Below are 27,915 nucleotides of genomic sequence, written 5' to 3'. Positions count from 1 at the left end.
AAGTAATCACTTTTATAGATGAAAGCACTGAAAATGTCTGGAATATTAATGTAAATGAATTGAATTAGGTTTTACATTGTTCAAAATTATTTTTCAAAAAGTAAGGAACATGAAATTGGTAAACAATTTTACAAATAATAACTTTTAATATGAGCATAGTATTTAAATAAATGAATAAAATTATTTTTTATAATTGTTACTGAATGAAAAAAAGAATTAATTTGTGATAAAGTAATGCTTATTCCAGACAAAAGTTTCAAAAAATTATTTTCTACTTATTTTGACACCACACAGAAAATACCTAAATTAATCTTTATATATAAATTACTTAACAAAAAGTAAAGAATATAAAAGTGGTCAAACGACTACCATAACAAAAACCACACTAACAGTTATTTATTAATCTATTACGAATGGAAACTTTGAAAAATAATGATGGCGTTTTTCTGTACTATATTCAGCGAGGGATTCGAAAAATTCAATTGTCATATTATGTACTTGTTCAGATCTTCGAATATTACTCTCGACCTCAGAGCCTTTATTATTGGCAATTTTCCGTCTAATTTTACAAAGCTCTGCATAGGTATTAATTGATCGACCACTTTCATTTTCCGAACATTGTATTGCCTCTAAATCTTCTCTACACAGAATCAATTCATAACTGCCTTTGTTGTCTTTACGAGCCGTTCTGCCTTTGATTTGGGTTTCTTCCTTTTCGTCCAATGAAAAGAATGTCTGAATTACATGCACACCCCCATTATCTTCCACGTTGCGATCGTTCGATTTGTAGTCTACACCACGACCCATGGTTCTAGTCGTTAAAGTTACAGTCTGCGCAACGCCAGACTCATTTATACGCCATTCCAGTATGTCTGGTTTTTCATTTCCGGTTAATGTATAAAGACGGTTAATTCTATTTCTGTATTTCTGTTCAAATAATTTTATTTTTCCATCAGTTTCAAAGAAAATTAAAGCAGCTCGTGCTCGATCAGCATGAATGCTTTTAGAAACACTTTCGAAGATATTTTCTAGCCAACTTTCTTCTGTGTCAAAAATTAATGCATTTTCAGTGGGTTTAAATACAAGTTTACTTTCTCCAAAGAAAGATGGCATAGCAGACATGGTTTGGATTCCATAATTTTTTATGGCATTTCTTTCAGAATTGTTTAATGTCATTAGCGTTCCACTCACTCCAAGAATATTTTCATATCTGACGGGTAAGCTAGCGTAAGAAATTGAACCCAAACTAATTAACAAATAACCGAAGTTTGAAAAGAATGAATCTTTATAATTTTCTTTTTTTAACTTGAAGTAATGAAATGTATTCTGATAGCCGTTAATTGTTCTTGATGTGTAAACGAATGAACGACTTTTAACGTTGAGAAAACCAGTAATTTCATCGATTTTGTACGTGTCATCTTCTTTAGTTTTAGAAACTACAATTGCATCTTCGACCATTTCTATCAAATTCTTTTCAAAAAAATCAGAAGTAGTTTTCAAGAAATTTCTGAAGTCATCACATTCTTCATCTTTTATAATATCATTAATATATTCCTTAATTTTTCGTAAAATCATATTTTTTTCAGACACGCCATTTTCTATTATACTCCATATTTTTGGTTGAATTTTCAATAATTCAGGAATACCCACACGTGTAGCAGGCTCATATGTCTCTCCGTACTTATCGGAGAAAAAGACGTCAGCCTCGTCAATTAAAAGAACAGTGTTTTTCGGTATCTCGATTGCATCAATTACTTGTTTTGTAAGTTTGTTTAATATAAGATCTGAAACAATCGATCTTAAATCCTTCTTAACCCCACCAACTTTGCGTGTTAAAATTTCATTAGCCATATCTCTAAATGTGTTGTAACTTATCTTGTTTTTAAGATCAAACCTATTAAACGCCTTAAAGAACAGGTCGAAACTTGTTTCATCACGCTTAGCAAGATAATCACTATAACAAACTACAAATGCCTTATTACCTGTCAGAGCAATAACAGAAGAAAGTAGAGCTAAAATAAGAGATTTTCCTTGACCTGTCAACACCTGTGCAAAATGTTTAGGAACTCCACTGGCATCTTGATCAACACCCAGAAGTCTAAATAAGCACAGAATTTGAACGCAGTGTGGTTCTATCCTCTTCTTTATAACTGCCACATCCGTTGATTCCTGAAGAGACCAAACTGCAGCCAAATCAGCCAATAAAATTGGTAGAATATTTCGTTTGAAGTCCATAGACCACTTATCTAATGGTAATTGTTCTACTGTATTTTCAATGTCATCCAATATGTCAGACACTTGCAAGTTTTCTAATGATGCGAATTTTTTCGAATAAAGGTTGTAGCAATCTTCCAATACACTTTTCTCAATTTTTGTTTGAAATCCATTATTTCCAGCTTCTTTTACACCCTCTGTGCAAAGTTCTAAAGCTTGTTCGATTCCAATTTGGTTTAGTTTTCTGGAATAAAGGTAAAAATTTTCGACATTCTCTAAGCGCTGCTTAAACTCAGAATAAGTTCTACTCTTTTCAATCACACAGCAAAATGGAACAGTACAATCTCTCAAGAAATGCTCGAGATCGGTATAATCTGTTTGGTCTTCGAAATGACTGCATGAATGTCCCACTGCGAGAAACAAATCCCCAGCTGCACTCACGCAATCTTCATCATCCCAGTTATTCTTGTCAAAGGACATACTCACAACATCCAGAAGTTTGTTAACAACTTCAATAGAAAAATGTTTAGGATGCGTTTTCCGCTTTTTCTTTAACCTTTCAATGAATTCGTCAGGTTCGGTAATTTTATAAGATACAACATCGTTTTTGGACACCTTTTCTACAACTCCCTCTAGTTCGGGAAAGTAAATGTTTTTAGAAACAAACCATGTAAAGTCAATTCCTCGCAGGTGCTTTAAAAATTCGTTGTATAGTCTTAAAAACTTTATGGTCAGCAGTGGCCTGAAATCTTTTAGAAGTGCTTTTCGAACGATTTGTATTAGTTTCGTCATCACTACTTCCACGTCAGGTTTAAAAATGCTACAAGGGATTGGAAGTTTTCCAACAATTGTTTCTCTATTTTCCCAATATTCGTTGTATATCGTCATTAAGTCAGAAAAATTACCTGACGCGACTTCGTTGTCTTTGGGACAAAGTAATCCGCTTATAATGTCTATTTGCTTGTTTAAAATAGTATGGTCGACATCTGTTAAAATAGAATTAATATCAGAGAAGTAGGGGGATATCTGAGCAGTGAATTTTATTATGTTATGAGTGGCAACACGGAATGTTTCGTATTGATCATGCTTAGTCGTTTGGATGAATTTCACAAATCCAGTAACTACAGAAAGGGATATTTGTTTAAAGCGGCTTGTGGATTTGTCACCTAAAAGAGGAGCGACAGCACAGTCAACAATATATAGCCAAACAATACGATCTTGGGGAATATTTTTAAAGTCGTACAAATTGCCGAAAATTAACTTCTTGACCGATTTCCATAGAGACTTATTTTCGTTCTCATTTAGAAGTTTGAACTTGTAGGTGAAATTGTTTTGACATGAATACATTCCTGGCTCAAAATGTTTCATGAGTCTGAAAATCAAACGATATTGCTCTTCCAAAGATTTGTCCACCGGATTTTTGGATGACCATGGAATAGAATCCTTCATAACAAGTTCACCATTTCTAGTCGATAATAATTCGCTTGTGGTTAATTGTGTCCTGGAGCAGATGTCAGCGATTACCTCTCGTAAGGTCTTCAAAAGAAATAAATAAAGTGGGTGAGTCATTGGACCTAATTGTTTTAAGGATTTAGCTTTTTCCGTTTGGATTTTTTTGAAATAATTGTTCCAGTAGTATTCAACGAAATTAATTGGGAATATCTCGTTACCAGAATGATCTTTTTCATCAGTAAGCTCCATTATGTTAGAAAAAAGCTCAATATCTCTATTGCTTATGTATAACAAATTTCGACCAGGTAAACGATTTATAGTTACAATTAGACATACAAGATGGAAGCTTTTATTAGGACACTTATTCAACAAATTTCTTTTGTGATTTTTAACACCTTCCTGGCAAGTACTTCTAACAGCTGCAAACAAATCACGTGTATTAGAATTCGAAGTATGGCTAAATTTTGGAAAAAACTGGTTTCGGGAGTAAAGAAGATTTTCTACTTGCAAAAGAAGTTCAGCTTCTTTCTTTACTTCATTAGATATGAACTCATTTTGAATCATTGTTTTTAATAAAAATATTGGTTTGTCTAACGATAGGTTTTGAAGTTTTCCTATCAACAGAAACTGCAGGAAATCTTCAGTGCAACTGGGATCATCCGAAATATTTTTACTTCTGCTTTCTAAAGTTCGAAGAAGATCGTCGTATGTTGCATTTCGTTTGTCTAGTAGGTCATCAGCAAGAATTTTTGTAATCAAGATTCTTTCAAGAACTATTGTTTTGTTATACTCGAATGGTTCATTGAATTTCAACTCTTCCCCGTTGACAATTTTTACACACCCAACAAATTTGTCATAATTTAATGAGTCAATAACGATTATATTTTCTCTGCCGAAATGTCCAAAAGTAAAGTGATAATACGAACCTATCAAATCCAAGCAAATTTTTCCAGAATATTCAAATCCATTACTTTTCTTTTCTCTTTTGATGAATTCTTTTTTGTCATCACTAAATATTTTTTTAAATTTACGTTGCTTGCTATTATCATCCGATTTCTTTTCTCGAATAGAAACCGTTCCTGAATCATAGCTTTCGGAAACTTCGTTTGTCTGAACGCCACAAGATTTATATTTTACATAATTCTGAGGGTGTGGGATAAATTTATTTGGCATTCCGTTTAAATTATTATTCGACTCATTTGGTGATGTTTGATTCATCGAATTTCGTTGCGTGCTCTCTAACTCGTTTTCTTGGATTTCTTCCGGGTCATTTGAATCTGCATTTAAATTATTTTCCGACTCATTCGGTGATGGTTGATTCATCAAATTTTGGTGGTTTCTGTCGAACTTCCCTTCGCACTCATCCCCATTCAGCACGTTTAAATTGTTTACAGCGACATTCGATGGCGACTGATTAATCGGGGTTTCTTGGTTATGAGCAGACTCAAACTTCATATCTCTACTTAGTTCATAATCATTTTTGGTGTTGGGTAAATCTAAATTATTGCATGATTCAGTTGAAAGGGAATTAGTACTAGGTATTTGCATCGAATGTACTTCAGTATTTAGATCTGGAGTTTCGTTTATAAGAGTAGTCGACGTATAAGAGGAGATCTGTCCAATTCTGGATAATTTTGATTCAGCTGGCTTATCGTGTTCATTGCTCACCTTCTTGACAGCATGTCTTTGGAACTGGTTCATAAGTTCAGAGAATATAGAAGAATTTTCATGTTTTAATTCAGATCCTGTAATTTGTTTTCCAACCTCACTTGTTTTTTCCGCTGCTTCATCATCAGCTTTAACAGAAGTTGGAAAACTCTTATCAAGTGTATTTTGTTCATTCGTGTCTCTCTTGTCTCCAGATTTCTCTAATAGTTCTCCTTCCAAGGTTAATGGTTTAAATAAGCTATTTTCCAGACCATCTCTGTTAGACAAAGCAGTTCCGTAACCCTTGTTAGAAATATTAGTTACTTCGTTCTTCAAATTTGATATCACGTCATATGATTTTTCAGCTGCTTTTACTAAAGTTTTGTAACCTGATATCGAACATTCATCAGGAGCACTTTCTAGTGTAGAGTTTTCCTGGGAGAAATCTTCCTCTTCTTTTGGTGCTTTAGACTCACCTGTAGCTGATTCTGAGGCTTTATTACTGGAGTCATTAATGGATTTCGTCGCAGTCTTATATTGCAAATGATTTTCTTTTCTTCCGCTATACTTTTTTCTTTTCCCCATCTTTATTTGAGATGAAACAGAAAAATAGTAACTGTTCGACTGGATATTTTTTTCTACCTTGTCTTTTATTAACCAACTGCTTTTAAAATGGTTTTATTTAATTGTTTGTAGTTCTCACTAAATGTTTTGTTATTAATCTTCATAGATGTTAAATCATAAAGAAGTTGCACTCTTGTCTTCTATCCATTTAATTCACTGCTGATTTTATTTATTTCAGGAACATAGACCTGAAACAAAAATACGTTTATATTTTCATTGTTATATTTCATATATTTTAGTCACTTGATATTTTAAATTCATGTAAAAAAATAAATAACAAGGTATTTCAATATGAAAGTCAGATCATTAAATTCAGACACATTTTGGTGTAATTAAAATTGCCATCAATGTTACAATTACTGTTTACAACTGGTATAAATAGCAACTGACTCTCAACGTGACTCAAGCAATACAAAAATGAATTAGCAAAAATAATTTTTTCAGACGAAACTAAAATTAGTTTTTGGGGTATTTGAAGTGCTTTAAAATTAGAAATTAATGTAATAAAAAGTATGTATTAGTTATTAAATTATGTGAATTTGAAAGAATTATAATAAAAAAAGTAATAAAATATGTAATAAATGTTCCATGTAATAAAATAAAGAGTGTGCGTGTGTCTGTATACCCGGATTTCAGGTGAACGGTAGACTAAGAATACGAAATTCCACATGAAGCTGAATGAGTACAATTGCAAACTTTTTAAAAAAAATCTTATTTTTTTAACTCCGTACGAAGAATAGGTACTTAGCCAGTATAAAATAGGTAAAGACATTGTAATAATTGATAATAAAAAAAAGAATTGTATTATTTATTTGATAGTAAATCATTTTTTTTCTCTATAATTTTATACTTAATTAAGGATGTTTTAAATTATAAAGAAGAAAATATACTTTGTTTTAAAAATTGTTTAAACGTCGTGAAAGGGGAAAAACGAAACTCATGGAGCTTTGTATAATTGTATCAATATGCAGTTTGCGAGTATGTCAGTGCCTTAAGAATAGCCATATATATTTTATCAATGGCATTCTTATGTTGTTGTTGTCATAGGTCGTTAAGGCACTGGGGATGCGATTGTTCTTGTTTTCCAATAGCGCCATCAATGGCTGAGAATTCAACTTCTACCACACCCATTTATAGGACTGACCCATTCATCCACAGATAGTAATTTGCCTGAACCACAGAATGACAAATCTCAAATTCATTACCCCCAGAGACCTAATTTGTTATGGGAACATGAAGGACTTTGTGACCGATAGATTTAGCATGCGCCTGTCACCATTTATTACACGGGGAGTCATCGACCGGTTGGATTTGAACTCCCGTTCTCAGTAAAGTGAATCCAGCGCTCCACCAGCTAGACTATCCCTGGCATTCTTAGAAACAAGAGATGTGCTTTCTAAAAAATGACGTAATGTAGTCCGCTTATAAATCCATGGAAAATGACATCAATCATATTTTATGTAAGCCCAATTTTAGACGTAAAATTTCCATTCGCCAATTCTCCATAATATTTAGCATCTGAATATTTAGGGCTGTCTTGTATGTTTTTTCTTTTAAAATGTTGAGTTTCAAATCAAACTGCCATATCATCAAACTACCCACTTAGTTTTCTTAAAATTGTGAGTTATCAGTTGACAAATATAAAACTAACCGTGGAAAGTTTTTGTGGTTTTCTTCTCTTTTAAAGACATATGCATATGCGTTCCATCTACAAATTCTCCAGGAAGCCAGATTTTTTCTAATATTTACCCTTGTCTTCTGGATTGAGTTCAAAATTACAAGGCTACGTAGTTGAATATTGGCAGCCATTAAGTCAAAATTGGGGTTCGGCTGTTCATCGACAGTAATAAGATAAAATAAAAATTAAAAAGATTAAAGATGGAGCCGTGGTCGCTCTCAGGGGATAAAGCCTTTGCCTCCTAATTAGTGTAGAACTACGTGCGAATCCCAGTATATGGCTGGTAGATGCAAATTCAGTTCCCAGCTCGCACCAACCACAGTGCTGACATAAAATATCCTCAGTGATAGAAGGACATGATTTTAAATTCCCTTGACGTCAGGCTAACCGTGGATGGTTTTCATGGATTTCTTATCCATGTGACGCGAATGCGGGTTTGTTCCATGGAAGCTTCAGGTTAGCCTAAGAAAATATTCTTGAATTTGGGATGAAGATAAAAAGTGATCACAGCTTTTTGAACACAGCTTACCGTAACTCTTTTTAGACTGAGACACTTGGTGATTTGATTAGAAATGACTAACAGAGTTTGATGCTAAGCCAACGATTGACATATATTTGTGTCGAAAGAAAGAATTATACGATTATGTTAGTGTTAAAAGTATGGCATCATTTTTGATATCTTAATTCTCTGATGTTCTTTGAATTTTAATGATATGTGAATAACATTGGGACCATTGAAGTTTTTATAACTACAGTGTTTGTGTTTTGGCAAATGAAATATGTTGCAGTTTTTCATTCTCTTCATTCTTTCATTGTTTTGATATCACTGTTAACATTTTGAAAATTGTTTGAAGCTTTCGAGAAAGAAGTGGCGAGTGAAAATTCTAATCGGGCTTGTACTGTAGAAATGAATCGAAGGCACCATTTATTTTGTACTAAATTATTAAAAAAAATTAGTGGCAAATATTGTAGAAATCGTATAGTTATTTGCAATTTTGCTACTTCCTGAAATAAATAGATGAACAAAAAGTAATATCAAAAAAGGGGAATATACATACGAATTTGTACCTCATTAAAAAACATTTAGCATTAAAAAAAACACTGAAATTGTTATTAGCAATTTCGCTGTTCCTACGAACTGTCTCCTGCCGCAGACCGCTCCCTAGATTACGTCATTGTATTAATCTTACAATGTATGTGTCAATGAAACTATATTGTGTTAATTCTATTAAATATTTGATACATCCTCTTCATTTTTTAATTTTAAAATTGAGTACTATTCTATGAGACTGACGTTACATCACGTGAACTGTAAGCAGAATGGCAAAAAGATTACGGAAGTTTAAAAAAAAGAGTTATCAGTTCAAGAATTGTCTATTGCTAGATAAACTATAGATATTTTAACGATTTATCTGAATTCTGTTTGTTCTGTTGTCGTATTTTATTCATTTTTGTATCGATTGTTTTTAAATAAAAATATCTCATTTCCATAATATAATAAGATTTATTCATGAAGTTTTTTTTTTTTAAATTTGATTAAACTTTCATTCATTCAAGAATATTTTATGGATTTATAAAGTTGACAAAATTTAAAACTCTTACAAACTACTTCTGATTGTTAAACATCATGAAAACAAAATCAATACATAGAAACTATGATTATCTACTATTTTTAATCTAAAACTTTCTTTAAACATGACCTACTTTTTTCAACCTAAACTTTATGACTTACTAATAATTTTCTGAATAGATGATACACTTTAATAAAGATTCTGCACGTTAAAATAGCATTTAATGTTTTCATTTAAATATTTTTGATAGTTCATAATGAAAGTTCTGCTAGGATAAAAAATTATGTAACTTTTTTATAAATATCTATAGATGTGTAAACATTCTATAAGCATCCGTAGTTAACCTTGTAAAAATATTCATAGTTAAGTAAAATTTAAACAAATATTCGTAGTTATGTAAATTTACATAAATATACGTAATAATGTAAACTTGTGGGCTGCGCTCCCTGCTCGCTGACGCTCGCCAACCCCCGAAAATTGCTATGCAATCTTATATGGTTTGCTTCGCAAACCAAGCACGCTTCACTCTCTACTAACTTAGGTACGTTGCAAATGCACAAAATTCTACGAATTCAAAACAATCATTCAAATGCATATAACAACTTTTTTTTTTTAAAAAAAATTATATCTTTCAGTAAATACTAAAAGTCATTAAAATAAATTTAAATTCAAATAAATTACATGTAATTCGTTAAACCTATTAGAAATGTAAACTAAGGTAGACAACGTTAAAGAGCACAAAAAAAAAAATTTCTATTAGAAAAAAAAATTTCTATAATTTCTATTTTTTCTATTAGAAATGTGCTATAGTATAATTCGTGATATAAATCAAAAATCATCAAATAAATTCGTAATATATAAATTCGTGAAAAAAAGCACTTTCGACAAAATACTAAAATAGAGATCTATCGATAAAGACTTCTCACTTCTGCATAGCTTAATAGTATGAGATAGCCGCAGCTGATAGGTTGAATTTCGGAAGAGATCACATTTGGTGAGAATGCTCTCTGGTAATTTCAGTTTCCGTTTTTAAAAGCGCTATATGTTGGGCCACCTCAGCTAGATTTGGCATGTGACATTTTTAGCGGTAATCATTGGTCGATTTTCTAGCGTTGCCATTCGGGGAGTTGTAATAAGACTTTTTTTGTCGCCGTGTAAGAGAAATATATATATATATATATATATATATATATATATATATATATATATATATATATATATATATATATATATATATATATATATAGATAATCTAAACTGAAATCTTGTATGAACACCGTAAGTATATACACTAATGGGGGGGGGGGAATCCCAACAACAAGGAGCAGTTGTGCTGGATAAACTAAATATCGTAGGCTTGTTATACAACTAAAAATGATGTTTATTCAAAGTTTGAGCTTCGCACAAAAGTTGGCGAAAGACTATTGCCGAAAGAATGGGGGGAAGTGTATCCACTGAGCATGATTTTTATTTTATTTTATAACCGCCGTTGAACAGACAACTAACTCCGTAGCCTCGTAATTTTGAACCAAATCCAGAAGACATGGAAACTTTTAGATCAAGTACAGGGAGAAATTGACTTTTTCATAAAACTAACCCACATTTGCGTTACAGGAAGAGGAGAACCACGAAAATATCCCTAGGCTAGCCTGACGCCAAGGGAACTCTAACCCATGATCCATCTGTCACTGAGGATATTTCACGTCAGCACTGTGGTCGTTGTGAGCGGGGACTGTGCATGATACTGTGTGGTCACGCGGTACTACTCAGTAGGAAGACTGCCGTGTACGGAATATGGCTGAAGTGCAAAGTACTGCGTACGAAATCAGAAATTTTCCCTAATCAATGTAGTTATAAAATCCTTACTTAGGGGTATTTGTATAATGAGCTAAATGGTGGGAAAGAGTGAGAAAATACCGGGTAGGGGATGAAATCGGATAATTCGATTTTAATAAAATTAGTTCTTTTAGTGGATAGATTCAACAATGTTTTAGTTATGAAGAGGAAGCTGCCATGTAATCGTGTTGTGGTTTAATTCATGGCGTTTGAGTATATAAGTTTATAGTGTCAACTTTCTAATTCTTGGTTTTTTGTTTTCAATTTTTTTTATTTATTGGTCTTTATAGTTATGAAATAGTTATGAAATCCTTACTATGTATATGTATAATGAGCTAAAGTGTGGAGGAGAGTGGAGAAAGACCGGGTAAGGGGTAAAATTTCGATTTTAATGAATTTTGTTCTGCTTTTAGTAATTGATTCTACAATGTTTTAGTTAAGAAGAGGAAGCTGGCGTGTTGTGGTTTAATTCATGGCGTTAGAGTTTATAAGTTTTCTTTACAGTGTCAACTCTCTAATCTTTTTTTAATCAAAACTATCTTTATTTATTGGTCGTGATAGTTATAAAAAAATCATTTTAGACCAACTTATTATAAGTTTACATCCTTAACAAACTATAAATATTTAGCCAAGTAATAGAATAGTTCTGCTTTATTTCTATAAAATTTGCTCTCGAGTTAACACAAAGTTAACTTTCAGTTCAGTTCGAGTAAAACGTTATACCAAATTAAGGCAGTTTATAATATCGGGAAAACAAAACAAAAATAGAATGTGAAAAAAGAATGTGCTAACAAAGAAAAGAAGTCTGTTTTGCTGTTCTAAAAAATCTTTTTAATTGATGTTTCTTTTCCGTGTTGAACGCATCGAACGTTGATTATTTATATAGTAATGAATAATGATGCATTTTCCAACTAAAAATCGGAGAAAAGTAGATCCATTTTGAAAATGTGGTGGTCGATCCATTGCAGTAAATCTTTTGTAGGTCCAATATGGTAGATTAATATTTTTGCTCGGCGGATTAAAGCTGCAGTGTAACGGAGGAAGAGGCTAGCTACTCTTCATGCGAATTCTGTACATAATATTCTCGAACTCTCGCACAAAATAAAAATGTATTTCAATTCCTACATGAAACTTTATTATTTCCAAAATTCCAATATAGTTTACATACGCAACCGATCTTACCTCACTACGGTGGAGTAAGATCGAGTGATTTGGCTTTTTCAAGAAAATATAATCCTTCATAAAAAAAAAAAAACAATGCATCTGTGACTTTCTAGAAATGATATATTGTACAGTACGCCTAAAAAACGACCACCCTGAATAACTATTGATCTAATGATCGGATCTTCACGTTCTGGGACTTAATCTTAGTTAAGGAGGTTACCTCGAAAATGCTAATTAATTAGTGCAGACGATATTTCAAATTAGAAATCAGACACAAAAACGTATTTCCTCTGAATAAACATACCTTTTTTTCAGATGAATTCGGGCATCTGATCCCAAAAATTTAAAGGGGTAACAGTAATCTGGGAAATATGTTCCCAAGAGCTTGAACAGGAGAGAGCTGCAAAGTTTGGACCCATTTATGTTAATTTTGCTTTTTGCATATTTTGCTATATCTGGAGAATTTTTTGAGCGAATTAAAAATTTTTAACTCTTAATTATAAAATTCGTTTATCTAAAGATCCGTTCAAAAGCTAACTTTAAGTAAATATGTCTTATTTTTTTTATTTTAAATAAGAATGGTCGAAAATTTTAAGATATAGAATTTTTTACATTATTTTAAAGAATGCAATTTTACATATCAAAATACAAAATTTGAATAAAATCGGTCGAATAGTTCTTGAGAAATCAAATTTTAGATATATGACTTTTTCGAAATTTGATTTCTCAGAAACTATCCGATCGATTTCACTAAAATTTTATATTTTGGTATGTAAAGTTGTCACCTTTAAAATGATGCAAAAAATTTTATACCTCACAATTCAAAATTTTTTCGACCATTCTTAAGTATAATACTAAAAAATAATAAATATTTGGTAAAAGTTATTTTTTGCATGGAATTATTTATAAATAGACGAATTTTATAATTGAAAGGAAAAAAAATTCAATTCGCTCAAAAAGTTCTCAAAACATTGCGAAATACGCTAAAAATAAAATTAACATTAAGGGGTCCAAACTTTGAAGCACTCTCCTGACCAAACTATTGGGACCATATTTCCCATATTGCGGCTAACCCCTATATTTTTTATTTTATTTTATAACCGTCGTTGAACAGCCGGCCCAATTTTTGGGCTTACGACTACTAATGTTCAACTCCGTAGCCTTGTAATTTTGAACCCTATCCAGAAGACAAGGGAACTCCTGGATCGAGTAATGGGAGAAATTTGCCTTCGGGTAGGACTTTATGATGGAACTATCCAGCATTTGCGTTACATGGAGAGGAAAACCACGAGAACCTCCCACAGTTAGCCTGATGGCAAGGGGACTCTATCCCATGATCGGTCTACCACAGAGAATATTTCACGTTAGCACTGTGGTCGGTGCAGGCCGGATGCGGAATTCGTATCGATCAGCCATCGCCGGGATCGAACCCCGGTTCACCTCATTGGAAGGCGAACGCTCTATCCCCTGAGCTATCGCGGCTCCCCTTATATTTAGGAGTCAGAAATCCGAATCCATCGAAAAAAAATATGTGTTTATTTAAAGAAAGTACGTTTTTGTGTCTGATTTCGTAACTTAATACATCGCCTGTAGTAATTAAATAGCATATTTGAGGTCAGCCCCTCAAACAATTAAGATTGAGTCCTAAAACGTGAAGATCCGTTCATTAGATCAAAAGTTATGCAAGGTGATCCGTTTTGTTTTTGCGCCCTGTACACAACTGAACTATGAATACCTTTCCGCTAAGTAAAAAAATTTTTTTTTAAACTGGGAAAGAAAGAAAAAAAAGAAAAATATGATGAATTCATTACATTATGAAAAGCTCAATATTGGTTTCTAGTTTTGTAAAACATTTTGCAAAGATCATCTTACAATTTCCGATAAATTGCACTATAAGATTTAAGGGGTCACAGTACCCAAAAAATGACCAAAATATCGATATTTTTTTATTGCCTTTAATAAAACTTCAAACTATTTCAAATGCATTGAAAAAAAATTATCTCTTCATCCACATTTTTAAAAAAGTTATGAATGATTTTAGATTGCCCTTAAAACAGAAACTTTATCAGCAGATTGACTTAAAAGTGCTTTTTCTCATCGATGATAATTTTGTGTTTCAATCTTAATTAATTCCCTAAGGAATTTTTTCTTTTTCAGTTAAAACTTGGAAGTAAACTTTTCTATCTTGAGTATGATACACTTATTTAAACTGTATGGAATAAGCATTTTATGAGGTATTACAATTTTTACAGCATGTTATATATATATATATATATATCTAACAGGAATTTTTTAACTTTTTTTTCCTACTTTTTTACAAAATAATCTATTAAAAATGTTGTAATTGATATATCAACAAATGGATGCACAAAATTGTTAAGGTGAATAGTGCAAGCACAAATAAAAAGAAATTTTGAAAATATGTTAAAATAAAAAAGCTTTAGGAATTTAAAAATTTTGATTTTTTTCAATATTTGTTACAATTTTAAAAAAATTTAACAGATTAACTATTTTTTGAAGATAAATTATTGATTATAAGTTAAATGAGCATGTAAAGCATCCACAAAAGAATGATTATACCTTTATTTTTAAAAAAATTTGCAAGGGAATGTGACCCCTTAATAGAAATATTACATTGCTAAATTCGTATTTATATGTATATATATTTTTTTTCATTAGACCTGAGAGATGATATTGAAATTTTTAATTATTTTTTTATCTCTGAATAAAAATAATTATTATAAAACATTTTGCGGTATGCTTATTCTGAAAAGTGAGTGCATTTGTTAGCTATGATTTTTAGAAAACACTATTTTTTTTTACTGCTATTAACTCTCTACAATTATATTGCAACTATTTAGTCTATTCAAAGATTTTAACCTTGCGATATTGGGCACTGATTCGAATGGAATCAGTGAGTTGATTGGGTGATTCGAATCACCAACTTACAGCTGACTCTGATTTTATCAGAATAGATCTCAATTATAGTGAAGTAATGTTTCTAAAATTTCAGTTAGTTTTGTTTCACTGCGTGATGCTATATGAATATGTTATATAAAAATCTAAATATTCAATGAATTCAGACTTAAAAAAAATTTTAAAAAAACTCATAATACATTTCTTTTTCTTAAAATTTACCATAGTTATAATTAAAGCATTTAGCAACATAAACAATGTAATTATACGAAAAAAATATATATCTTTTTATTTTTTGAAAGATTTCATTAATAAGAAAGAAAAATAATTTTTTTTTCGTCATTTAGTTAAAAAAAGAGAAGGTAAGTAAATTTTCTCGAAATTATTAAATCGAGTGCTATCAGTAGAGATTTTTAAATCGAGTTTAAATCAATGATGCTTTTATTTGATGCACTTGATTCGAATCATGTGATTCGCAATTAAGCTGTTAAAGTCATGTTATTCGAATCAGTGATCCAAATTACTCGATTCGAAATATGATATGAATCATTTGATTCGAACCACTAATCCAAATCTATTGATTCGAATCTCTGATCAGAATCACTTGATAAAAATAACGAATCTAAATCGTTTCATTATAGTCATTGATCCAAATCACTTAAATCGAATCACTTATCTGATTCTTTTGATTCGAATAGGGATTTGAATTATTTTGTTCGAATCATTGATCCGCAGCATAAGATTCAAATCAGTGATCTAAACCACTTCGTTCGAATCACATGATTCGAAACAATGATTTTAATCGATTCATTCGAATCATTGATCCTCAACCTATGATTTGAATCTATTATCTGAATCAATTCATACGAATCAATGATCGAAATCACATCACTTAAATAATTTGATTTGATTCATTGATCCGAATCACATGATTTGAATCAGTGATTCGAATCACTTCATTTGAATCATTGTTTCGCATCATGTGATTCAAATTAGTGATCTGAATCACTAATTCGAATCATCTGGTTTGAATGAGTGATTTCAATCATTTCATTGTTCCGAATTTTATGATTTGAATCCATGATCTGAATTTTTTTATTCGAATAAGAGATACAAATCGCTAGATTCGAATCACTGATCCGAATGAATTCTTTCGAATCGTATGATTTGAATCATTCGATTCGAATAATTCAAAATACATGATTCGGATCAGTGATTTAAATAATTTCCTTCAAATCATTGTTCAAGTCTCATGATTCTAATCAGTGATCTGAATTACTTGATTGTTCAAATCGGAGCCGATCATACCTATTCGGAATCTTGCAAAATAGTGATCCAAATCGCATGATTTGATTCGGTGATCGAAATAAATTCTTTTGAGTCACTTATAAGAATCACATGATTTAAGTCCCTGATCTGAATCACTTGATTTGAATTGTGATCCGACTCATTTGATATAGGTTAAGACTCCACAATTTCATGACCAGCGGCATAATTGTGGCAGTATGATCAGCGTTGCGCACTGACAGCTCTTACTTTCTGTACAAATTTGTAATTACATCATGTACAATAAACTGATTTGGTTTCAACCATTGGGGCAAACTAGCCTTCGTGAAGGACTTTTTGATGGAAATAACATAGCGAGGAAAACCACAAAAACCTCTTACGGTTAGCCTAACGGCAAGGGGACTGTAACCCATGATCCGTCTACCACTGAGGATAATTCACGTCAGCACTGCGGCCGGTGTGAGCCGGGTGCGGAATTCATACCGACCAGCCATCTCTGGTATTCGAACCCGAATCACCGCATTGGGAGGCGAGATCTCTATTCCCTGAGCCACAACGGTTCTTTCAAAGATATTATTGACGCTAGGGATGCTTAACTAATTGCGGCAATAGGAAAATAATGTACTTAGGTATATAGGTACAAAATTAGTAAGGTTTTTCTAACGCTCCATCAAACTGTATATGATTCAAAGATTTCACAGAATTATATGCTTAATATTTTTAGAACTTAATTTTAAAAAATTTACTACTATTTATAAAAAGTTAGACAAAAATATGTTTGCATTAAAAAAGCAAGCCGGATTCGACAAAAAAAAAGCAATTACTGAGATTAATAAACGTAACGAGCATGGTCTAATCTTAATTTTTGTAATCTTCAAGCTAATCTTAATTTTTTTGTGTTTTAAAATGAAAAGAATACTTTTAAATCAATCCTTCAACAAAATGCTAGGAATAATTATAATATTTATTCTTTTTTATAATAGACAATACACTGATATTGAGACCAAATATTGCCGATAAAATGTTAAAAAATATTTTGAAGTCATTTTTATTATTAATCATTTTATTATCTTTTTTCTATCAACTTCATTGTGTAACTCATTGATTTGTGTCAATAAGTTATTCGAATCAGTAAATGATTCACATCAGTGATTCAAGTCAATAAGAGATTCGAATCAGTAAATGATTCATATCATTGATAGTGATTCGAATCACCAAGGTGAACTGATTCTATCCTCTTGGATTGCTTGGGACTCTCTAAGGAGGATCTCTTTAGCAATCATCTCCTAGTCTTCCACTTCCTTTCAGTCAACGAACTCGTGGATCTTATCTGACAGAGAGGATAAGGAACAACAACAACGATTCTATTGATTCGAAAAATAAGCTCCGGGCTTTAGCTACAGCTCCCCGCTGGTAACAGGTTTGGGCAGAACGAATCACCTAAGTGATTCGAATCAAAGGAATCAGTTCACCATGGTGATTCGAATCACATCGATGATTTGTCTGCCCAAATCTGTTACCAGCGAGGGAATTACAGCTTAAGCCCGAAGTGTATTTTTCATGGAGTTGGTGACGGAGTTCTGAATTTTCCCATGCCCCATAGCATCCAGTATTTACAAAGCATCCTACAGACTTTTAAGGGACCTACAGCATTTTTACTGTATTGCCCGTTAACCAAGTTGGAGTAGAATAACTATTTTTAGCATAAAAATACATTTACAATGATTTAAGATAAAACAGGAAGGATGTTTTTATCTAAAGAGAGAGCAAATGACTCAACTGTGAATTAAATAAATTTTTTATCTCCTGTGTAAGTTGATGATTATATTTTTTTATAATAAATAATTTCAAATTAAAAACTGATGCTTGAAATCGCGCATAAATTATATTAAATTTGCCGGAGCCAGAGCTTAGCTTATTACCTTGGAACGAAACCGTAAATTTTTCAACTCCTTGTACCTGGTAAACAATAACCTCTACTCTCGTAAAATCTCGCCGTGACGTTATTAATTATTATTTATTTCATTAGAATCTCTGGAAGTCTTTGATAACATTCATATAAATTAAAATTGAGTTGTTTCAATTTTATTTTTAATTGTAAAAAATATAAATACTTTCAAATTTTTGAGGTACTGAATGAAAAAGATCATGTTATCAAAATCCGACTGTCACCGTTATTATCTCACTGTAATTGAAATGAGGGGAGAAAAAGATAAATAAAAAGCATAATAAAAACATTTATTCTTAAATGCTAATAACTGAAATAAATTATTAACTTACCTTAACTGAAGTAACAAATTCCATGCATTGGTTTCTTATATGCAAATAATTGTTAATAAAATAAAGATATAACTCTGAAGAAGAAATAAATTTTAAAAAATTACTTGACGAAATAGTTATAAATACATTAAAAAAATAAATCTTCTAAGAGAATTTTAATATAATCAGCAATTATACTTAAAAAATTATTCTCCCATTGAAAGTCGCGGTTGCATTAGAGTTTACAGCTTCAAATTTTCACTGCATTTCACGAATAAAAGGGAAAATAACCGTCTTAGATAACATTTTTTATAATCTCATTCCAGGTATCTACTCCCCTTATTTGTAATTTGATATCGCATACATGATAAATCTTCCGCGAAAAATTCTTTACAGCTACATTGAGAAAAAATGTTTACAAAAAAAATAATTGCTGTAGCGGGAAAATATTTTAGCATTTAAAACTATAAAATAGTCGTATAATTTTGCTTTCGAGAATGTTGGAAGTTGAACGACTCATTTCTGGATTAAGGAGGGAGATGTCGCTTGCACTGCAATCTCGGGTTTTTAAGAATTTTGTAAGTCTCTGTCCCTTAAAATTTGAGAGAAAAAAATTAGTTTTTCGTAATTCTTTTTAAAAAAGAATACTCTTAATTCAAAATTTTAATTAGTTAAACTATAATATTTTTAAAAAAAAAAGCTATCGGGTGTATTTTTGAGATTTATATAAAAGTTATTTATGAAAGCGTGTATGTTACAGTCTTTGTGAGCAGTCGTTTATAATACTGGGCCATGGCCTGGGGCCCCCAATAATTACCGGCCCCCTTAGAATGGATTTTTTTGCAATAAATTACGAAAAACAATGATTTTTCAATTTTTTTCAAAATGTTACGATTATTTTTCAGTTCTAATTTAATAAAATAAACTAAAATTTTATTCATTAGTATTTATTTTAATTTTAAATATGCTTTCTTAAATGAACAGATATATAAATACTTTTATATTTGAATAAAAAAAAAATATACTAGAAAAAAATTTAATCTAAGAGCCCCAAAAAAGTTTGAATGGCCTAGGGCCCCGCGTAACCGGTCAATGTTAATAATAACCAAATAAACCGGTTGAAGTGAATAATTTAAATGAATTATTGCATTAACAGGTTATTATTAATAATAACCTATGAATTCAGTTAATGTCATTCTTTCGCGTTTTTATTGAGGATATTTCAGTACCGTGATCTGCTACGCCAACTACAATCGACAAGGCACTAAACTGATTTTAAACTGGAAAAATTTCAACAAAAAAAAAAAAACATTTAGATGTTTGCTCGGAGGTCGCTACGAGTTACCCTTCGAGTTGGTCCTTTTCTGCGATGCTTTTTTTCTTTTCTTTTTTTTACTTTTTCGCAGGCATGGAAGTTGTCAAGACTAGGCGATGATTCTGCCACAAATCGCGATACAAAAATCTCCCCCTATTTATTTCTCACTTAGACTAAACGAAGCGGTTATTATCATATATGGCAGTACTTTTACTTTCGTTACTTGTACCGACAGTACAAGTAAAAAGTACGTACTTTTACTTGTACATCGTTACTTTTTAAATTTAGTACTTTTACTTGTACTTTCGTTACTTTTTTAGGGAAAAAGTATAAGTATTTGTAACGGAAATGTCGAATGAAATTGTTACTTTTTTCTAAAACTCGGTAAGCTTTTTAAAAAATAAAAAAAAAAGAAAGAAATGCTTATGAAATGCAATTATTTTGCAAAATGAATAAAAAATATTAATTAACAAGTTATTTTCATTCATTTTCGAGTTTTATGCATTTGTTTAATACATTTTAAATCAAAAAAGGTTGGATTTTGTTATTACGTTTTTCAATTTTCTTTTTGAATTCACTAATAATACATTTTTGTCTTAATACATTTTTTACTGAATACATTTTTACCTAGTACATTTATTTTTTACTAAAATTATGTTTATGCCCGACCTTGTCAAACAACGCCCAGTCAAATCTTAAGAACTTCAGAACTATATGTGCTACTGAAAACTATTATAATTGCTATTTTAACTCTTGAAAACTCGAAGGTATTAATTTAGACGCTGATACTAAAATTCGTTTACAAATTTTAATTATTCCGTTAGGCAGAAATGTTCGGAAAATGATTTTCTCGCATGACTTCAGCATTAGCCATTGTTACAAATAAAACTGTAGACTGTTCTGTTTCAACTTATACTGCACATTCAATTATTTTTTACTAGCTCAAAGATCACAAAGCTATCTGAAACCCCGTGTTTGCTTTGTTTATGTTTGTGCTTTTGAAACGCGTTTCTATAAAGTAAAACAATTTTAAATCAATGGTAATTTAAATAAGTAAAAATAATAAACTAAAAATTAAAATCAATAGATAAAATTTCTTTTTCGTGCAAATCCATAACAAGTTTGATATTAAAATTATATTTGATTTTAAAATTATGTTATACGATTATATTATAAAATTATATTATGATATTCTTCCGAATTTAAAAATAAATTAATGTCCATAACTTTCAAAATTAAAAATAATTAAATAAATAACAACAATTTTGCAAAAACATTAAAGAACATAAGAATATTATACAATAAAATATTAGGTTACTTTGAATTTTCGATTTCCTAGAAATGTACTTTTAAATCGTTACTTTTTTTGTTCAGTACTTGTACTTTTACTTGTACTTTTTACTCGTTACTTTTTGAAATAAGAACTTTTTACTTTCTACCAGAGTTGGCCGTTGATTACAGTAATCGATTACAACTGTAATTGATTACAGATAATTACAGCTATGTAATCAATTACTTGTAATCACGATTACAAGTAATCAATTACTTGTAATCGTGATTACAACTTTCAAAAAATTTTGATTACAGCTGTAATCATGATTACAATTTTGATTACAGTAATCAATTACTTGTAATCACGATTACAAGTAATCAATTACTTGTAATCGTGATTACAACTTTCAAAAAATTTTGATTACAGCTGTAATCATGATTACAATTTTGATTACAGTAATCAATTACTTGTAATCATGATTACAAGTAATTGCGATTACAAGTAATCACAACAAAAACGATTACGAGTAATTATGATTACAAGTAATCAAAATATATGATTACATGTAATCATGATTACATGTAATTTGATTACATGTAATTGTGATTACTTGTAATCAAACTATACGATTTTTTATTTTATAATTTTATAACCGTCGTTGAACAGCCGACCCAATTTCATGGGTTTACGACTACTTACGTTCAACTCCGTAGCCTTGTAATTTTGAACCAATCCAGAAGACAAGGAAACTCCTGGATCAGTACCCCCAGAGGTATTGATTTGTTGTGGGAACATGGAGGACTTTGAGACTCGACAGATTTAACGTGCATCAGTCACCATTTACTACACGGGGAGTCTTCGGCCGGCGAGGATCGAACCCACGACCTCTTGGATATGGGCCCAGCGCCCTACCGACCAGGCTATCCCGGCCCTCAAACTATACGATTACAATTTATTACGATTGTATACTATAGTCAAATTTTTTATGTAAGTATTCATGTGTTTACATATTTTTATGTACATAGAATGTACGCACGCATGAACGTACAATTTGCGAGTCCTATACATACAAAGCATGCACAAACGTTGTTTGTACGTACAATATTCATAATTATATTGTAATATACTTAATGCAATGCGCATATGCTTAGTACATATAATTATGCATTTATGATACATGTACGCATGTATGTTAGTTTGTACAAAAAGGCAATGTTTTGTATCTTTGTATACATAGACAATGTATGTATGAACGTATATGAAAATAATGTTTATGCGTTTGCATGCTTTTATGTACTTAAGTACATATATTGTATAAATTTACGATAATAGCACGTATATACAATGTACGTATATATATAAAATTGTACGTATTTACGTACAATATGTAAGAATGTTATTTACAGGTACAATATATGCGCATAGTTGCGTAAATAAAATGCGTACATGTATACATGCATATTTATATGTACATCGATATATGTGCACGCAAAGTATGTACTTATGTACAACTTACGTATGTACTTGTATAACTACATACTTTGTTAATACTTATGCGCATGTAATGCATGGATGTACAAAAAAATAGTTATTTGTTCAATGTACGCATGTGCATAAAACGTATACATGTACATAATTACAAGTAATGTACAAATACATGCGTACATTTAAATATATGTAATTACAATATACACATGCATTGTGCATACATTCAAAAAATTTATGAGTAAAGTTATTAAAATTTGTTTTAAAATTTATTCTAAGGCATATGAAACTCGACCTCATATTTTTTAGAAAGCAAACGATAATTTTATTTGGAATTTCTAAATATTAATTCCACACATAAAATTACCGTTTTTCTTACCATTTAAAAATTTTCTATAAATCATGCATTATGTTATAAAAAAAATAAATCTGTATTGTCAAATATTTCAAGAAAATACCTGAAAATAATTTTTTATTCAGAGAATTTCAAAATGATATAGAACAATTAAAGCTGAAAACTAAATTTAAATATCGTTTGATTTTGTCATTTAACTTGCTTGAGTCATTAAAAGTTAACTTACATGCATTTTATTTATTGCATTGTACACATATTTAGACATAAATGTAATGTACATATGTATGCGTGTAATGTATGTACGCATGTACAATGTATGTACATACATTCATGTATTGTACGTGCATATATAGTACATATGGATATGCATACATGGAACATACGTGTATTGTACATGTGTGGATACATTCATTGGACATATATACATTGCACCATATGCATAGATAGGGATAGCATGCACGTACACATGTAAAATTTGTACGAAAGAATTATGCTCAATATATTTATGCACATATGTACTGTATATGTACACACATATGTACATTATATGAACATTATATGTTCATTTCATCATGTGTACATTATATGAATATACATCTGTACGCTATATTTATATACATCTGTACGATATATGCATCTCAAATGTGTGTATGTACGTACGTTATGCATGTCGAATGTATGTATGAATATATGTGAAATATAAATACGCCCAACGTACGTACAATCGTACACAAATGTATTATGCATATTTGGATACTTACATTGAGCATGAACATATTATGTACATGTACATAAATACACTGGACATGCATATCATGTACATGTATACATACATATATTGTACATCCTACAGATATACCTATATTGTACATGCATACATATATTATACTGTTCATAAATAAATTGCACATGCATGCATGGGACATACATTGTACAGACAATGTATGTATGTTCGTACAAACACAAGTACTTGTATATACATGCGTACATGAACATAGATATACATTTTACATACACAAATATTTGCATAAAATGCATATATTCATTTTGTATAAATGTACATGTCTACATTGTTTGCACATACATACGTAATTATTATCTATATACATACGTACATATATTTTATACCTACAATATAAGTGTATGTACATGTGTGTGAAACTAAAATGTCTGAACATATGCACTAGATAAAATCATATGTACATACATTTTAGTTACATTCATTTGTACATATACAAATACGTACAAAATGCAGTACATGTTAATACGTGCAGAATGTATCATTATAAAATACATTCTACTATCTACTGTAAAATATAATCATTTATAAGAATACAATAGTCTTGTAATCGTGTAATTAGATTACATGTAATCACAATTACATGTAATCAAATTACATGTAATCATGATTACATGTAATCATATATTTTGATTACTTGTAATCATAATTACTCGTAATCATTTTTGTTGTGATTACTTGTAATCGCAATTACTTGGAATCATGATTACAAGTAATTGATTACTGTAATCAAAATTGTAATCATGATTACAGCTGTAATCAAAATTTTTTGAAAATTGTAATCATGATTACAAGTAATTGATTACTGTAATCGACTGTGTAATCATGATTACAGCTGTAATCAAACTTTGTAATCACGATTACAAGTAATTGATTACTATAATCAATATTGTAATCATAATTACAGCTGTAATCAAAATTTTTGAAAATTGTAATCATGATTACAAGTTAATTGATTACTGTAATCAAAAAATGTAATCGATTACATTTTTGGCCAACTCTGCTTTCTACTCGTTACTTTTTTAAAAAGTACTTGTACCTTTACTCGTTACTTTTTAAAAGTAACGTTGCCATATATGGTTATTATTAATTTTGACCGGTTAATAATAATAATAACAAATTACCCGCTGTCCGATGTACAGACACCAGGGTTGGCTTTTTGCTGGCAGAAACTGGTTATAACTGGTAAAAATTGATAGAAACTAAAAAAACGTCTATATTAGTTCTAGTGATTGCTTAATGACATTTTGTGTAAGTAAACTGAAAAATGTAATTCCATGTAACTGTAAGAAACTTTTTAATTCATTGTTTGTAAATATATATTATTTTATTTATATTAAATATAAAGAGTGCAATATATCAAATATTTATAAAAAGTAAAGAATAATGAATGAATGGCATGCCGCCAAATGCCCCGGATTATCCCTGCAGTGAACTTGTCCTAGATTTGCCCAAACAGCTTTGTCAAGACTTAGGACCGGCCATATAAAGTGTTTGACCTTCAGAGCGAAAGTCCCGCAGTGGACTGATCGTTAAGACACGGTTCCCAGCAGATTACCGAAGTCAAGCATCACTGGCTACGGTCAGTGTGCGGGTGGGTGACCACTTGGATCAGTCTGCGTAGGGACCGAGGGTGTGCGGTATTGGTCCTCGTTAAACTGTGCTACCGTAAAGTGCACGACTTCGCGCGCAGGTCGTCGGGCTACCGAAGCGGGGGTGCCATCCCTTCCGCAGAGGATCAAAATTGTGATGGCATGTCTTCGGATCATCCTCCGGGATGTTTCCCAGACCGTCGCCAATAGCCCATTGTGCAGCTCTAGTGCGACGTAAAGTAACAACAACAACAATTTAGAGCGAAAGAAAAGACTTATGCCTTTTGTCATTGCTCGTCCATCGCTTCTCCATCTCATCTTTTGGATTGCATTGGTGCCTCTGTGAGGCAACTGATGAGTGATGGAGAGACTGTCTATGACTTATTCAGTATCATAATTTAGATCCAATCATTTTTAGATCAGCAATTAGAAACAAGTATTTCAAATCATTATTCGAATGAAATCAATCGGATTATTGATTTGTATCAAGTGATTCGAATCAGTACCGATTCCAATCAACTGGTTCGGATTAAATGTTTTGGATCCTCATTCAAGTCATGTGATTCGAATCAGTCATTCGAATAAAGCGTTTCAAATCATTATTCGACTCAAGTTTTCATTCGATCAAGTTTCAGATTTGAAGCAAGCGATTTTTATCATTAATTCGAGCCAAGTGAATCAGATCTCTGATTCGAATGAAATAAATCAGATCACTGATTTAAATTTCATTTAAATCGGTGATTTAAGAAGTTATTCAGATCTGTAACTCGATTCTAACATTTTAGAACACAGATTCTTATGGAATGATTTAGATCAATAATTCAAAACAGAATAGAATCAGTGATTCGAAACAAGAAATTTGAATCAAGTAATTCAAACTATTGTTCGAACCATGTGATTTACGTCTACAATTGGAAGTAATTGATTCGAATCAGAAATTTAAATCAGTGATTCGAATCAAGTGATTCCAATCACTATTTTTTCTATCAACGATTCGTATCAAGTGATTCAAATCACAATTCAAATTAAGTGATTGAATCACTAACTATCAATATAGTGATTTTCATATAAAAGGTATTGATATCAAGTGAATCGAGTGATTCAGATCAGTAATTCGAATTAATTGATTCAGCTCACTAATTCGAAACAAGGGATTTTTATTAGTGATCCAGACCAGTGATTCGATTCAATGATTTGGATGAGTAATCCGAACCAAGTCTTTCGGATCAGTGTTTCAAGTCAAAGTGATTTAAAACACTGAATGTAATCAAGTTATTCAAATCACTGAACTAATCAAGTGATTCATATTACTGATACAATTCAAATTATTTGGATCAGTGATTCAGATTCATTTGACTTAATATAAAGATAAAAATTAAGATTTTTTTAATCATGAGGGTTGTGCCTTAAGGGACTGTTCCTTAATTTTATAAACTGTATTAGGATTTTTATTATTTAGGTTTTAGGATTGAGTGAAGGGCACCTTGGAAATACTTGGATATTATCTGACAGCCGTAGTTCAATTCAACGCCTCAAAAATTGGGCCCTCATTGGAGATAAAACCAGTTTTTCGATCTTGCAAAAAGTAAAGCTCATTTCCCAACAGCATGAGGTCCACTTTCAATAGATCCCGTCCCACGTCGATATCCACGGCAACGAGTTGGCTGACACTCTTGCAAAGAAGGGACTAGACCATCCAGTCCCCTCCACCTCAGAGCTTACATACCTTGAACTTTTTGCAAGACAAAAGGCCCAGAACAAACAAAAGTGGCTGCTTCCACCTATTCACTACTGGTATAAAGCAAAAAGACCTGGACTCTCTCTATCTCTCCCTGGTGACAGGCAAACCAACACCTGCCTATATCCCGACTGGCCAGTGGACACCTGAAAAGTCTCACATTTTCTGCAAATCAAAAGATCTTTCCTCTTTGCCCTAAATGCCAACAAAACCAGGCATCACCTGAGCATATCTTGATCTGTTTAGGGCTGGACTGGAACGATATTCATTCCTCTCCCATTCTGGTCTCGGATTTTCTCAATATCAACGGATTCATTGATCTGGTCTGACCCCGTCAGACCAGATGGGAATTAGCAACAACAACAACAGGATTTTTATTATAGTTTTATTTTATATTGGATTTGATATTAAAACTTTCAGTACTCTTGAGTTAATTTTTTTTTTAAAAAAACTCAATGAATTGTAGAGGCAAGATTTATAAAAAAGAGTATGAATTGAGGGACTTCTCATTATCTTAACATTTAGCAAAAGCTGTCAAAAATCTTAGCTGATTCAGATTTGTTATTTCAAAATAACGTAATTTATCGCTTTATCATTTAATTAAAATAATTAAAATTAAAAACTCAATTTTTTCAGATTTGTTAAATAGTATCTACTTATAATAAAATAAAAAAAATTGTGTGTATGTATGTTCGGTGTCTGTCAAGGTT

The 27,915-nt window shown here is 31.2% G+C and overlaps 1 protein-coding gene across 1 annotated transcript; it reads right to left on the bottom strand.

Annotated features, from left to right (window-relative positions):
* Nucleotides 1-282: 282 nt before the first annotated feature.
* On the bottom strand, nucleotides 283-18,938 carry LOC107454440 (uncharacterized). Its single transcript, XM_087156828.1, has 2 exons — nucleotides 18,670-18,938; nucleotides 283-6,125 (listed from the first exon to the last, which is right to left on the bottom strand). Exon 2 carries the CDS (start codon nucleotides 5,896-5,898, stop codon nucleotides 400-402), a length of 5,499 nt encoding a protein of 1,832 aa, XP_087012954.1. The 5' UTR covers nucleotides 5,899-6,125; nucleotides 18,670-18,938; the 3' UTR covers nucleotides 283-399.
* Nucleotides 18,939-27,915: the final 8,977 nt, after the last annotated feature.

The sequence above is a fragment of the Parasteatoda tepidariorum genome, chromosome 2 (genome assembly GCF_982258835.1).
Source record: "Parasteatoda tepidariorum strain Cologne lab strain chromosome 2, Ptep-v5.0, whole genome shotgun sequence".
NCBI lineage: Eukaryota > Metazoa > Arthropoda > Arachnida > Araneae > Theridiidae > Parasteatoda > Parasteatoda tepidariorum.
This window is presented reverse-complemented; position numbering and strand designations above follow the sequence as displayed.